Raw genomic sequence first — 15,659 nt, 5'->3', positions numbered from 1 at the left:
TGTACGTTGTTTCACAAAGATTAGCTGATAGGGTTCTATTATATTACAAGTAAGCCTTTAATACTAAACCATAGGTCAACGAACTTACTCACGAGTTGACTCACTCAGATTCAAAGCCACGTATTAGTGCAAGTCTGAGCTTGAACGAGTCCATGTGGTTGTAGGAATATGAGTAAGTAAGCACAAGCGAGTCCTAGAGGGAGTAGATATGAGAGGGAGAGGAATACTTGTTGTGATGCATTGTGCGTTTCTCCTTTCTATATACACCTGACTGTTGCGGTGCTGAGCTGCATCGCAGCTGCTGAAGCAGCAACGAGTGAAGAAACACATTGGGGCAACAGACGAAACGGAACTCTCTTCCTTTATTCCATGCTGCACTTTAGTACCTTGCCCGCTTCTACACGGGACGTCGGCACATGGCGTAGCAAGGCAGGTTTTAGCTAGCTTGCTTAGCGCTGCATGGTTGAGAAGGCACACACCTCGCGACACATCACCACCTCCCTCTTTAAAAAGGTGATGTAGCTTCGTGGTCTTTATTTCAAAGTGTATACTGGCACAGCTAGAAATAGAGGCTATACTTCATAGCCTTGACACAAAGCAAGACTCCTTGAGCCAAAATAAATTCAAACTACATCTAACAGATACATGAACAGAAAATAATGGCAAATATGAGTTTCTTTTCTTGTGTGTGTGTATCTGTGTGAGAGAGAGAAAGAAAGAGAAGTACATTGTACACAGGCCCACACTCTTAATACACATTGGGCACTATGTAATGACAAAATATTGCAATGTCTAAAGAATGCTCACCAAAAACATCAAACTAGGGTGGCCTCCAGTTTTGAGTAAGGCAACCTGTAAACTGCTGATTTGAGTTTGTTCCTTCCTGGAGATCCAATCTGCTAGTGGGCAAGGAACTGGAAAGCACTGGCAAGCTTCGATTGCTTGCTAGTGTGGTTTCCCGCGAGATTGGTTCAGTAGTACTGTTGGTACTTGGCCCCGTTCACCTGGCACCTGTGAAGAAACGTTTACGTAAGGTTCACTCTGTGCAACAATGCAAGGTTCACTGCCTTCCAACTCCTCAGCTGTGTCAACAAACTCTCCTTCTCAGAGCAGGTTGCTGCATCCTGGCATGTGGATACAGGGACAAATGCTAGGCAAGGACTGGATGGAAAGTGATGTCACGACACAGGTGGAAGATTTTCTGGAACCTCACTGCATCAAGGTCATCATCCACAAGGAACATCCCAAAGAATTAGCTTGGATGAATTCCACTTTTTATTATCATCTAGTGCAAGAGTTGATATGGAAAGGGGCTGCATACATTGGGGAACCTTTGCCAAACTTACAAACATTTACCTAGCCTCTGCAGCGAAATTTTTGATGCTGAACACCACAGCGCTTGTCGACATACTGCTTGATGGCAAACTATATTTTACCCCGGTCTCTACTTGGCGCTTGGCGTGCAAGGGAAGACTGAAAGACTTTGCTGCCTGATGTGCCGCTTTCTGTGTGCACCTGATGATAATGAAGATGCCGGTGGTGAGGTGCATGTTTGAGTGAGCTGAAGTGAGTCTGAATGAGCATGAGTTCAAGTGGGAATGAGTCTATGTGCGTTCATATAGGTTTGAATGTGCATTGGGTACCAGTCATAAGCGACGTAGCTGCGCTGAAAGTCTGGCTGACTTCCACTTGACTGAGTATGAATCGAATAGTGCCAGAATCAATTCGAATTGAATATTGAGTACTTTTCGAATAGTTTTAATGTTCATATGCTAGCATTCGTGATGTTGGCAAGTTTGTGTCATAGCACAGCACATTATGAACTGTCTACCAAAAGTCTGAGTATTGCTGTTTAGGAGGAAAAGTCTTGCTCCGTGAGCAATATATAGCGTGCTCTGCAATGCATAATCTCTTGTGTTTTATGTCTACTATGGTCACTGGAATGAAATTTATCTCACTTTTGCGCAAGTTTTACGTTTGATTGCACGCACTAGAGGACTTAAAAAACACAGCAAATGGCATGGCCTCTCTGCAAAGCTTCTATGGTGGTACTTTGGACCGTACAAAGTTCTGTGCCGCCTTAGCGATGTCGCAACATGCCTACGAAGTCGTTGCTGACACCTCGTCTTGCTTGAAACGCCGCCAGCACGTACCTGAAACTTTCCATGAGGTTTGCATGAAGCCTTATCTCTCCGAGTGACATATATAGCCTGCGTTTGTGCACTGGCTACTATTCGCCACGCGTTGGGACGATGCTTTCTCTGGAGGGAGGCTATTGCCGTGCCCCTGCCTGCATCGAGCCACGATGACGACGACAAAGGCGATCTGCTCGAGAGTGTGCGCAGGCTCAATAGAAGAAGACTGTGTTCCCTATTCTCGGGTGTGCCGATAGAGTGCAACAGGACGACCTCGCAATTAAGGTTACCATTCTCGGTGAACAACCATCACAACATTCGTATCTACAAATACTGACTATTCGATTTGGAGACCGAATTGAATAGTTTGTTATTCTGTTTCCTTATACAGAAGTTTTGAATATTCTCGCACCCATTGTTCATGACAGCAGCAAAAAAATGAAGCTGGGCCACTTCAGTCTGGGAGACAAAGAATGCATTTATTCGTAACTCTTGCACCTGTGCTTTGTTTGAAATGTATCATCCATCTGGCACACCAATATGCTCGTGTCACCAAAGTGCATGAGCAATTTGTCACCAAAGTGCATGCAGGCTATGCTCTGTTTGCTACGATCACGGTTGTGAATGCCAATTGTGTACACCTCCGTAAAACTGATCCCCTTTAAAATTGGCGCTACAAGGCACCTCAATTAAAGTCTGCTTTCTATAATCAGATATTATCAGCACAGTATAATAGAAAAATTTGTGGAAAGATGAATGTCTGCATCATTTATGGTGGAACCAGTGAAAGATAAACTAGGAGCTTCTAATCTTTTGCAGCTATATGGTGATAACTTTTGTCACTCCTCTCCCAGATCAAAATGATGCAAGGCATAGGGCAACAATAATAATTGAGACAATTTCCAAATGATGAACCTGTCCCTGCAGAGAAGGCAAGTAAATGCAGTTATGAAGAAGACAAACGTTTGGGCCATTGAGGCTGCAGCTATTGCTGTTAACATACTGCAGGTTTAGTGGGACTCTAGCTTTATCTAATGGTACTGCATATAAGGTAAGTGATTCTCAAATGGCTAATTGTTCCCAAACTGTGCTGCTCATGGAAAAGTTTGTTTTGTCCTCGTGTCTTAGGTTGTCTTTTTGGTGTGAGGTGCAGAGTCCTCAGTTAACAGATACAACAAAGAAAACTAAGAAATTCAATAGATTTGCTGTATTCTACTAGTGTCATTTCTAAGAAGCACATGGAATGTGCACAGTATTAAAGGACATCGCGCTATGAATCCATTCCAACTAAGTATAGTTCTTTAACTTGTTTCGCATAAGTGGAGCTGTCAGTAATATTCTCCCACGGCCTTCCCCTTCTGTTGTTCCTACTGCGCTTGTAGCCGCGCTAAAACAGAGCGATGCCCACATTGCACCGAGTGTCATCTCACTGAATTTCAGAACAGGCTTTGCCTCCATGATGTGCCACCCATCTCAATGTTATAGTACTGGTGCAGTGTTATTGTTCTCTGCTACCAGATGGCGCCAGAGCATTATCAATCTTATTGTCATCATCACCATCACTTGCAAGACTTCTCGATCTTTGACCTTGTTGCTAAGTGCACTTCTAAATCGCGACATTGAAAATAAATCAAAACAGCCATTGTGTTTGTGAACACATCGCGATAAACATGAAAAATGGCATTTATTGCAAGAGGTTGATGAAAAGAGCAGGCATTATTTCGAGCAAAAGTGTAAGCGCCCTGTCTTGCATACAGGAATTAAATATTGGCTTAGGTGTTGATGAAAGCATTGTCTGGCAATTGGGCATGTTTATTTTCGACATTCAAAAAGTTCTGCCAGGCTCTTTTAAAAGTGCCGTGAAATATGTTTATACGATGCACGAACTGCTTCTTGCAGTGAATAGTATCGGTTCACGAATCTTTTCAAGAGAGAGAGAGAGAGAATAAACTTTATCGAAAACCAGTCCAGCAATTTTACTTCAGGGCGAGACGGGGGTAAAGGGGATTAACCCCTGTCCCGTCCCACCTTCCGTCGATGGCAGTGGTGCCGCCTCATATGACGGCTCGAAGTCCTTGGACTCGGGCAGCATCTTTAGCTAGCTGGATGTTTTAACATGCATTGCATAATACGGAGGTCTTGAACATGCATTGCATAAACAGAGTCATTGGAAGTCGAATGCTGCTGGTACCACCATCTTGCACCCTTGTTCTCATTTTTTGAACTGCACTCAAACCTGTGCTGTTGTGGACATGTGCGTATGCCTGCCATTTCAGATGCTTTCCATAACTATGAGATAATGACACTGCTCTCCAATGCACTGCTTAATTTTGGTATTGGTGCAGTGGTACCATGCTCTGCCTTCACATGGTGCCACCGCCTAGTTAGTGATGAATTATCACTTTTGCTTCTCCTGGAGGCACTGCCATGGAAGAAAGAAAAAGAAGCCTAATCATAAAAGATATATAAAGGGAAGGCTCATGGGAAGTAGGCCATTACCACGTGATAGGCAAACGGTTATTTATATGAATGCTAACTTTAACCGGGTAGTACATATTGAAGTAGAGTAACAGCACATGGGAGAGGACGAAGGAGACGGACGAAGTGCTAGTTATTTACAGCTGACAATCATGTGAAGAGTACAGTGACCAGCTGGCAAGGGCCAATCGTAATGATCCATCATGCAACAAAGGAGTGCTTATATTTCCAAAAATTCATTGTGTAGGTGGACCTCGAAGGAAAGGAGGAGTTGCATCAGAGGAGATTGGCTTTCAAGGCTATCGGGCCAACAGCATGCTCCCTCCTAGTATTTTTGCTTCCTCCATGGGCACTGCTAAAGTAGCGATGTCTGAAGAGATCAGGCCAGCGGTAGTCTTTCGAACAGAACTACAGGCATCGTGTTGCTTGTACAAGAACAATACTAGGCTCAGATCATGTTCATGCCAGTACTTTCAAGTAACTATGGAGATTTATTTGCCATGTTCAGCAAGCATTCTTTCTATTTGGTACTGGAGGATGTTACATCAGATCAAGTCTTGTGTGCAGCAATTGCAGGTGTTGCCGATACCTTTGAAAGTTTCTCGGTAACCTTTTTTGGCACCCAGCTATAGCTCATAATAAATAAGTGGTTGCAATGTGTCCTTTTACGCTGATTTTTGATAGCTGCCTCATGGACTTAGTGTGTACCCAGCACCTCCTCACTCCCAATAAATTTTTGAATACGCCATCTTTCTAAAGCACACACTAATAGCTCATTCGTGTCGTGACCTATTTGCAATCAGTACTAATAAACTTGAGTATTGTACCCTTTCTCGGTAACCTTTTTTGGCACCCAGCTAGAGCCTATAGTAAATAAGTGGTTGCAATGTGTCCTTTTACTCCGATTTTTTATAGCCATCTCATGGACTTAAGTGTGTACCCAGCACCTCCTCACTCCAATAAATTTTTGAATACGCCATCTTTCTAAAGCACACACTAATAGCTCATTCGTGTCGTGACCTATTTGCAATCAGTACTAATAAACTTGAGTATTGTGCTGTGTCCAAAAGGCCAGACTATCACCGTGAAAGATACTGTCTGTGTGAAAAATACTATTGGGGTGAAGTAACTGACACTATCTTCTGTAACTACCTTGTATAACTACCTATGCTTGACCAATTCCTTGACATGCATTTTGTGAGACAATAAATTATGTTCTCCTCTTTGCCAGTGAGAGATGGACATGGGTCTGTGCAAAAGGTTATCGACGGAAGAAGGCATGGGTGAAAATAGTCTTCAATTAGTGCACTGGAATGAGCAACTGCCTCGTAGCATATCCAGTTTAAAAGGGTCTAAACCAGAGCTTGTTGGTACTGGTTCATGGCAAAAGAGAGAGTGAGAAAAACACGACAATAAACACCAGAGAGGGATGAGTGCAGGCTACGAAGAGGTGCGTTTATTTTGTGTGCACAATTATATACACCCTAGAGGAAAGAGGGTGCTCAAAAACTTTCAAATCATATGCGTGTCCTAGCAGTAAAGTTGAACCAGGACATCGAATCGCTCAGTCACGAATATAGCTAATCCATTGGTCAGTCAAGGCAACTGATGGCAAGCTAACGCATGATGGCCCCTTGCAATGCATGAATGCTTCATATGCAGTTAAACCTGGACATAGCGAACTTCAATATAACGAGATTATCAATGGAACAAAGTATTTAACCTTTCATAACCTCATATCCATAGAACACCATGCATATTTAGAAATGGGACACAATGTAGTGTGCGTGTGTATGCGATTTCAATGTAACAATATTTCACTGCTGCCGTGAAGGACTATCGAGACAACAAAGTATGCAGAAACTCCTAAGTTCTAAGTAGGCATAAACATACCCCCAATTCCAAGTTGCCCCACCTCCAATTTCAGTTGGCCCACCCCTACTGTAGGCTTCCCATGCATTTCCTATGGTGCCCTGTGTATCCCTATGGGTATGCACAAATCTGATCAAATTTGGGTATTCTCTCTGGTCAATTTTTCTTTTTTCAATTGGCTCTTATTGCTTATAAAGCTACCAAGTGTCTGCATTTACATTGTTATAACAACTAAACATCTTCGCAAATTATGCATTTTTGTGCAAATGCAAGGCATTACACTTTTCGCGTGACAGATTTCGCAGCGGTACTTCCCAAAGAATGCTTACGCATTAAAATGGAAACCTACATGGGCGCAGATGGTCAAATGGCTGAGTTACAAGTGGCTGCTTACAAACGCACCTCTTAAATTTCGTGCAGTGCCACCAATGTAATGATCCTCGAAGCAGAGCAGCATGGTCTGTATAGTATCCAATTGCGATAAGATCCTATCGTATGCGCAAATGGGGGTGGAGGAAGTAGAAAGCATTTGTGGCGATGCGTCGTCTGCATCGCCAATGGGGGAGGGGACGGTTGCCGCAGGTCTTCTTTTCTAACACGACTGTGGCTTTGCATGGCCATCAGCGCCGATTAGCGCATACGTGGCCTGCACGCCCTGTTTTACATGTCATCTGCCGCATGTGCAAAGAGTGGGCATGCCGAGATGGTATGGCATCATGCACAGCGTCTTCCCGTGCGTTCACTACTGGAGGTTGCATAGTCTCGAGTTCCGGAGATGCGTTGAAGCGAGGCAGAGAATGCATTCGCTTCCTGCTGCCGGCGCTCTTCACGATAGCATCGCCCCACTGCAGGCAACACTATATCAGCCGTGGGGGTGGAGTAGACATGAAAGCGTGGCTGGCTTTGCTTCGTACCGAAGATGTGAAAATATTGTAGACACGGCACGAAACCATCTCTTTCGTCACCGTCTCTCAAATTCAACAAAATGAAAATTTTCCGATTAGGATTTGCCTTTGCACTTGCCTGATAATTCAGAAATGTTTGCAGCCCCTTCTACACAAGACAAATGCATCGGAGACTGTATTCTTATTTGCATAAAAGGTCGAATCTCAATATAACGAAATTTTGATGTAAGAAAGCAAATTGCCAATTTTACCAACTTCATTATATTGAAGCTTAACTGCATTTCACGAGTGTGCAGGTCATGGTACCTGCGCAAGGTACGTATCTGGTGAAAGAAAATCCTGGACCTATATTTGGCACAATTCTAGGCTAGATTGCTGCCTGTCTTCAACTTGAGATTATTGGCATGCTCTCGAAGATGGTCATTAATGCAATGACCCGTCTGTTCGACGTAAGAGCTACTACATGACTTGGGGATCTCGCACACAACTTTGGCCTTGCAGGAAATGAAACGTGTGGAAGCTTGTTTTCACCAAGCAAGTAGCGTTCACTCGCTTACACGGGGAAACCTTCTTTTTTGGTCATCGAGTAGATTACTCATATGCCTGGCTGCCTTCTTCCTCTAGGGCACAGTACGCAAAATAAACGCACCTCTTGGTAGTCTGCACTTATCCTGTTTGGTCTTTCTTGTCCTATTCTTTTCGAGCTGATTTTTTTGCCATGAAGCATATCCAGAATGCACAGATGAGTGGAAAAGACAGCAATTTGTAACGGGTTGGGAGTTGTCTGCTGCTGCTGTGTACAAGTTCTTGCAGAAAGAGCTCGCATGCATGATTTTTTCCATCTGCTCTTTAATACCTTCCAGTCTTCAAGCATGAACAACAAAAACAGGTAACATGCCTCTGCAAACAGCAGACATAGGTTGGGTTGTGGCGAGTACAAGCGTTTACAAAGCTTCAAGTCTGAAGGCATGTTGTCTGAAAAGATGCAGCAATGCAAAAACATATAATGCATTGCATTGGCTAATTCCTTGTCAACACACATACCTCTTCTTGGACTGTTGATACCATAGAACAGCTGATGGAATTGGATAGCACACCTATTAGGTCATCACTGTGAGGCTTGACCTATTCTCGGACAGTGCCAACTTTGGACAACCAATTAACAAGTAAACAACATATGTTTTAGGAGAGCAAGATAGTGGCAGCAGATCTGCAATATTCTCCCATGCAATGGAGCTGTGGTGCAGCTCCAGAAGTGGAATGCATATTCTGGGCTATGCCGACACTGTGCATCCCTGGAAAGGCTTCAAGGCTGCTTGCCTGAGCAGCGCGTACTCCGTGATGAGCAACCAGCGCAGGAAGGGTGCTAACTGCAAGACCATTAAGAAAGATTTAGATGCCCACACTGCGTCTACTTCTCTTTCAGTGTTGTAGTGACCAGTACTACTACTGCGCTGGTTTCCTGCCATGGATTTGCCAGTTCAACTCGTCTAAATCAGTACCAGTGATTACTCTTTCATCACGGTAATGTTGCCTGTCCACTAGGCAAAATCTCAGTGCAATGCTGGCTTCTTCTAGGGTGTGATCACTTCTTGTGGATGCCTGTAGTGTGCTACGAGAGGTGCTGTCTCTCCAGTTCTTTGGAGGCCACAATACAGCTTGCAGTGGTGGCAGGCGAATTGCATTCGCATCTGCCTTGCGGTAAACAGCCAGCACTTTACAGAATATCTGTTTGGAACCCTGCATCAGGAAAGTGCAAAACATTTATCTGTATGAGAAAGTTTAGAGAGGGAGTGAAAGGAACTGAAGATTTACATAAGGTCCATTATGGTAACAGGCAATCGAGCTGAGCTTTTGGGTAGCAGTCACAGACCACTGGAAATGAAAGAGAGCCCTGCATTAAGCCATCCCCTTCTTTAAATTCTTTGTGGCTGTGTCTTTATGACCTTGGCACACAGTCACCAGACGTACACACCGTGAGCACACAGAAACAACCCAACTCGATTGCAGACGCTCTTTTCAGCCTTTTGCTGAACGGAACAAAACCAAAAACCTGACAATACTGAGTGCGCCTTTTTTACAGGACACGTGCAAGCACAGAAGGCGAGTACACAACAGATGTTTCTCATGTCCAAACGACCAACCAGTGGCAGCGCGCTTTATTATTGCAACGCGCCTTTGAGCTTGTCCATGATGCGGGCCCACTTGGTCGTCGGTATAACGAGGACCTTGCGTATCTGCTTCATCTCTTCGTCTTCCTCCTTCCAGTCGCCGGCGACAGCGGTACCGGTGTCTGCTGTCACGTTGTACTCGAACTGTAGGTCGGCCTCCTCTTCGAAGAGCTCCTCTTCGGCGTTAGCAAACACGGCGCCGCCCTGGTCGTCGTTCTCCGACGCTCTGTACTGTTTGCATATGACCAAGAGGTGGGTGAAGTCGTACTTCTTGCCTGCCGCTTTGGCAGCTTCAACGTCTCGTGCTAGTGCGTCGTACAGAGGTAGAGCGATCCGCGGCGGTATGTTCACGAAGCGCTCGCTGATCACGAGACCGATTTGGTAGCTGTCCTCGGTAAAGTATTCGTCGAACTTTGCCGCCAGTCCGCTAGCTGAAGCGCGGCACTGGTCGCGCAGGAGAGTCACGATCTGCTGGACGCACTCCCGTTGCCGGCTCTCGGTGAGGTTGACTACGCTCATGACGCCGAAGACGCCGTCTTCGTCATCCTGCATGGCCTCGTCGTCATCGTCCACATCGTCGTCACACTGCTTAATGACGCTGGCAACGAAATTTCGTTCGAGAATGAGATTGGTAAGATCTGAGAGATTGACACGTGCCTTGAGGAACAGTTGCTGAAGGAGCCTCTTGATGCCATGGAAGTCTGAGTCGTCCGGAGTGCGCGCCTCGAAGTCGACGTTCACCTCGGTGTCGACTAGCTCGTCTTGCTCGGAATCACTGTCTTCGTTTTGGGACTCATTCGAGCCGTCGCTCTCCTCGTCTTCGCCGAGTCTTTTCTGCCGTTTTGACATCGCCATGTTCCTTCCGCACATCGGTAAATTGAATGGTCACAGTGTTCCTGGCATAGCTATCAGCTTAAGGAATATTGCGCCAAAGGCAGCGCCGGGTCGAATCGACGTGAAGTACCTGCCTCACTTCCTATTTCTTCCAACCTATAACAATAACCAATACCGTTTTTTTAATAAGTGGTACGCTTACTGGCGTTTGTGTACCCTGAATATCGACGTTCTTAATACGTACTCGAAGACTGTTGTGCGCTAAATCGCTAAATGCGCTGATGTTTATGTTGTACGCCAGGTGACGCAGATGGTCATTGCGAGCAAAATGGCGGAAAGCAATGACTTGTCAGCATCCCAAACAGAGAAACTGCTACAATTTCAGGTAGGAGCCTACTTGTATGATAACTTCGACTGTACACTAGGGGTGATCATTCACACCACAGTTGCTGCGCAAGCTATATTGCGCGGAGTGACTTATCTGTTGTTCTCAATAAACAACATCGCCTTTACAGCTCCTGTACCCGAGCGTTACGTTCCGATCCGAACTGCACTTGTTTTTGCAAACTGTTCTCGTACATATCCTACCGTGTCATTCATTAATGTCATCATGCTTGTTGTGAGCCGAGCAGGCGCTAATTTTGTGTGCTGTAGCAACAAGCCACGTCTGGAAAACAGCGGAACATGAGTATCGTGTGTGCGGCTGTTATTTGTTACGATTAATTTGTATTTGAATTTATTCTCTCTTTGAACAAAATAGAAAATGAAGAAATGGCCACAAGAAGCTACTGAGATTAGCAGCTTTACAGGGTGGTTGCCCCGTCACACGACAGTAACAGTTTACAAACACTACTTACGCACGTGACTGCTTTTTACACGCATTTACAGAGAATAAATTCACAAGGTAACATAAACATTTTACAAAATACAAAGGAACACAGCTAAGAGTAATAGAATAAATACAACGTAAATTACTGAAGGTAATCTTGGATTGCTTTTTTTTTTTTTTGCAACTATGACACTTGACGCTTCTCCTTGCATTTTAAAAGGCAACTCGAAAATTTTTTTGAAATAATTTTGAGCAAATGTGGTAGGATATACGTGATTGATTCTTTAGCATAGGTGTTATGAGGAGTAGGTATAGGCCAAATATTGGGTTGACGCGTATTATATGCGGCAGCACTTTCCCATTATTGTGAAAGCTCTCCTAGAAAACAATTGTTCTTTTTTATAGTTGGGCAGTGTGACTGCCAATAGACGAGTTATAATAATTTACCTTTATTATCTTAAATAGCTTAAAGAATTGCTGTGTATGAAAATCATATGGGACGTTTGCAATTACTCTTGTAGTAGACTTGTTTTTCAATGCCTGTTGTTTTGACAGGATCTCACAACGATAGAAGACCTCGAAAGGTGTAGGGAAATCTTGGACAGGCACAATTGGGACCTCGAGGTGAGAATTTGTTGCGTATGACATGTTTTGGTAATTGACCACGGATCAGTTTGGTGTGTGAAATCGAGGTGTTTGCTTTAATGTTTCGGCACAGGTCGCTGTTCAAGACACCTTAAATATCCAGGAGGGTTCACCGTCTGTCTACTTGCCACCTTCTAGTCGGCAACCATCAGTAGTGGTCGATCACGCGGACCAAAGGTTAGTAAACAAGACTGCTTTAAGTTCGATGGTCACGGCTGTTTTGCCCAACATTTGTTCGAATAACAGTAGCACATGATTGCCTGGAGTTTCTGTTGCCTGCTTCAGAAGTGGCATGGTACCTTGATGGATGGATGGCGGCTATACCCTTTGTAACGGGCGGCGGCTGGCGCCACCTAGCCTTTTGCTCCCCCTCCTATTTTATTATTATTCTTTTTTTCCCCTTTCTTTATATCCTCTTTTCCTTAACCTTCACTCCCCTCCTCCCCCCAAAATAACTATCTAAAAACAGTAGAGGAATAACGCAGTGTGATGTCGATGCATGTCTTTCAAACAGCATGCAATATTGTGTGTACTGCTACTCATTTGGGTTGCATTATTCCAGTAAGAAATGAGTAAATAGTCTGCCAGTTTCACTGTAAGAGTAGTGGTTTGGTGGATGATATACAAGAAAAAAGAAAAAAGTGTTTTCATGGAAATTGGCTTTCCAGGTTGGCTTACTCACACCTATTGCTCTAACATCATACCCTCTATTGCAAAGGAGACACAATATTGAGCAAGATGATGACATGCAAATTGTTGGTTTCTGTTGGTGGGTTGTTGCAGGGTGATGACATTCAGTTGAAAATAGCATTCACAATCTAATGGTTGCAGCGGCCAACCTGCAATATAAGCAGTGCAATGTAGGTAACAGTAGTGTTTTGAATAATATGAGAAATATAGATGATGATGATGGTGATGTGTGGTGTTTTATGGCACAAGGGAGAAATATAGAGACGACCAGAAAGGAAGCAAGCCAGTTGGTGGTGCCACAGAGGAGTTTGTAAGCAATGTTGCAGAATGATAAGCTAATTTAAATTAATAAGCCTTCACTGTATTCAAAACAATAACTTATACTCGAATTGTGTGCAGTTGAGCCCACCTGTAACAAAGCTCAAGATGCATGAAGATACATTTGATATTCTAGTGTTTTATACAGGTGGTATTGTATAATGTTAAAATGTTTATCTTTATATTTTTAATATGTCTTAAAATATTGATTCATGTAATAAGTATTTAGAAAATAAGTACCTTTACGTGCACAGTCTGGCTTTAAATAATTTTTTTTTTCACAAACCACTGTAATACACAGATTTCTTTTTTTAGCATTCTGTGATAAAGCCACACATATTTGCTAATTTTTCTCTTGATCACATGATTTTCGCTTCAGCAAAGCACAAGCCTAAGCACATATTGGCCAATAAAGAGTAGGATTATCATCTTTGCAAAGAAGTGCTACTTATATAAATTAAGGTAGACATGCTTACTTATTTAGTTATATATTAGTACCTACATCGCCCAAAGGCATTGTTGTAGGAGGTCAAAAGAAAAAAGTTAATAGATGGTTACGATACTCTCTAATGCAAAATTTGAGTGCAACTCTATGTGTGTTTTCATTTTTCAATATATTGGCTGGCGCGAACAATCTGTCTTCTGCGGCACGTCACAAACGGAGCAAATTTGCCGTGACAGTCGCCGCCGCAGATAGACCTCCCAGATGATGCACGCTACTCTGGTGCCATCTCGTAGTCATCGTCGCTGCAGAGAGAGTGTTTGTGGTTGTGAAGAGGAAGGACGTGCCGCAGAACCCGTCTCGCATGGCACTAAGCTTTTCTTCTCACACTTTCTCCACACCCTCCTTCTCCGCTTTCCATCTCATGGTTCTGCTGCACCCTCCTCCTCACGCTCTCTTTGCTATCGCCGCCCTTCATTTGCCGCTGCACTCTGTGTTAGCTATAGTCCTTCGCTGTGCTCGCTCGTTTGGTTACGTGGACATTCGCTGCAGGAATGGGCGCCTAAGAGCTGTGCTCTAAACAAAGCAGGTACAAACATCGGGAACTAGGGTCAGCTGTACTGAAAACAACCTATATGAAAATGTCTTCGAAGAAAGAGGACAAGCACCAAAAGAAAAGAGAACAACATTGACATAATAGAATAGATTCGGGACAAAGTGCAGTAGAAATGGACGTGTGGCTTAACGAACACTCAATTGCACTAATGAAGCAAGGAATCAAAAATATCTCCACAGGGAGCTCATTACAAGCACTAATAGTACGGGGAAAGAATGAGAACTTGAATATGTCAAGGCTACATTTGTGCTCCCTAATTTCTTTTGTATGGTCATGCCTTGCTGATACACAAAATGTTTGCTTAATATACTTATTTCTGTTTGCTTATTGTAAATACTGAAGAGAAAAGCCCTTGCGACATTTGTTGGGTTCATGAGTGCCCATTCTCAGAATTTTATATATAAACAATGTGTTTTGCAATGATTATGTTTGCTCAGAGTTTCAGTAGATTGATATAGGGCTTAAATCACTTGATCTGAGCTTGTTACAACTGAACACCACTGTATCAATGAAGTAATAGAAAAAAATATTCAGTTTGCATTTGAAATGTTTACTACAACGTGAATTTAATGCAGTGTAAAGCCCGAGACAGTCACAGTACATTGTCAAAGGTGGAAAGAAGAAAACGGGTAGGAAATGGTGCTACAGCTATGTCAACACATATAGATGGAAGCAAACCAGTTAAATCTTATAAAAATTCATCAGCTAGACAATGACAGTATTTGCATATGTGTCATCGTAGCTTAGAGAGGCAAATACCTTTTATTGAAAATGAAGTGTCATTAGCCACTTTGATATCAAGTGGTACTAAGTTACCAGGCCTTCACTCAGCAGTATTGTATCAGGTGCTGACATTGTTTGCTACGGCTATTGTTTTCACTGTTATAGTAGCTCTTCCTTGTGGCTCATAAGGGGGTAGGTCTGCAATATTTGCCTTAAACGATGCAACTAAAGTTAAACCTCTATGTAACGAAGTAGGTAAAATCAGCAGTTTGCTTTGTTATATAGAAATTTCTTTGTATTGGAATTCGACCTTTTATGCAATTAAGTGCAGTCACTGATTGATTTTTCTTACACGGAAAGGGGCCGCAGAATTCTCTGAATTATTGGGCAATCGAAAAAAAGTAAATTTGAATGAGAAAACAACTCATTTTGATGAATTCGGCAGTCTGCAAAGAATAATACGGTTCCATACCATGTCGACAGTATCTTCACATCAGCAGTACGAATTAAGCAAAGCCAGCCATGCCTTCGTGTGCACTCCATCCCCGCAGTGGATGTAGTGTCGCCCGCACTGTGATGACGCTATCAGGAACAGCGCCGGCAGCAAGGAGCAAATGCTTCGTCAGCTTCTTGCTCCAATGAGTCAACGAAACTCGAGATTACACAACCTGCAATACTAAATGCGTGTAAAGACAGCTTACTTGATGCCACACCGTCTTGGCATGCCCACTGTTTCCACACGTGGCAGATTACTTCTAAATTAGGGTGCGCAGTTGCCTATGCACTCAGCCATGCTTGCAGCCATGCGCAGCCAGGGCTGAGACACGCGCCAGAAATCGCGACCCCGTCCCTTGGGCGCTTCATCGCGTTACTGCAAGCTTGCTCCCCTCCCCCTCTTTCCCTTTGCTCGTGCGGGAAGACGGCACTCGTGAAGCCACCATCTTTCTTGTCTCACCCTCGCACACTTTCACTCTCACCTGAAGCACACGGTGTGTGGGGCA

At 43.7% G+C, this 15,659-nt stretch overlaps 2 protein-coding genes across 2 annotated transcripts in view; one reads left to right on the top strand and one right to left on the bottom strand.

Moving 5' to 3' along the window:
- Window positions 1-8,219: 8,219 nt before the first annotated feature.
- Window positions 8,220-10,555, bottom strand: LOC126522490 (BRCA2 and CDKN1A-interacting protein). The gene has a single exon (XM_050171243.3). It carries the CDS (start codon window positions 10,429-10,431, stop codon window positions 9,553-9,555), a length of 879 nt encoding a protein of 292 aa, XP_050027200.1. The 5' UTR covers window positions 10,432-10,555; the 3' UTR covers window positions 8,220-9,552.
- Window positions 10,556-10,618: 63 nt separating this feature from the next.
- Faf2 (Fas-associated factor 2) overlaps window positions 10,619-15,659 on the top strand; it is a 49,703-nt gene continuing 44,662 nt past the window's right edge. The window contains exons 1-3 of the mRNA XM_050171236.3: window positions 10,619-10,780; window positions 11,780-11,848; window positions 11,943-12,046. Coding sequence (XP_050027193.1) covers window positions 10,706-10,780; window positions 11,780-11,848; window positions 11,943-12,046 — 248 coding nt within the window. The 5' untranslated portion in view covers window positions 10,619-10,705. The remainder of the gene's footprint in view (window positions 10,781-11,779; window positions 11,849-11,942; window positions 12,047-15,659) is intronic.

The sequence above is a fragment of the Dermacentor andersoni genome, chromosome 6 (assembly GCF_023375885.2).
Source record: "Dermacentor andersoni chromosome 6, qqDerAnde1_hic_scaffold, whole genome shotgun sequence".
Taxonomy (NCBI): domain Eukaryota; kingdom Metazoa; phylum Arthropoda; class Arachnida; order Ixodida; family Ixodidae; genus Dermacentor; species Dermacentor andersoni.
The sequence above is the reverse complement of the archived record's forward strand: the minus strand, read 5'-3'. Positions and strand labels throughout refer to the sequence as shown.

Bases quoted from the DNA above. Each gene is read 5' to 3' on its own strand.
- LOC126522490 (XM_050171243.3), bottom strand. From the start codon at position 10,431: ATGTGCGGAAGGAACATGGCGATGTCAAAACGGCAGAAAAGACTCGGC.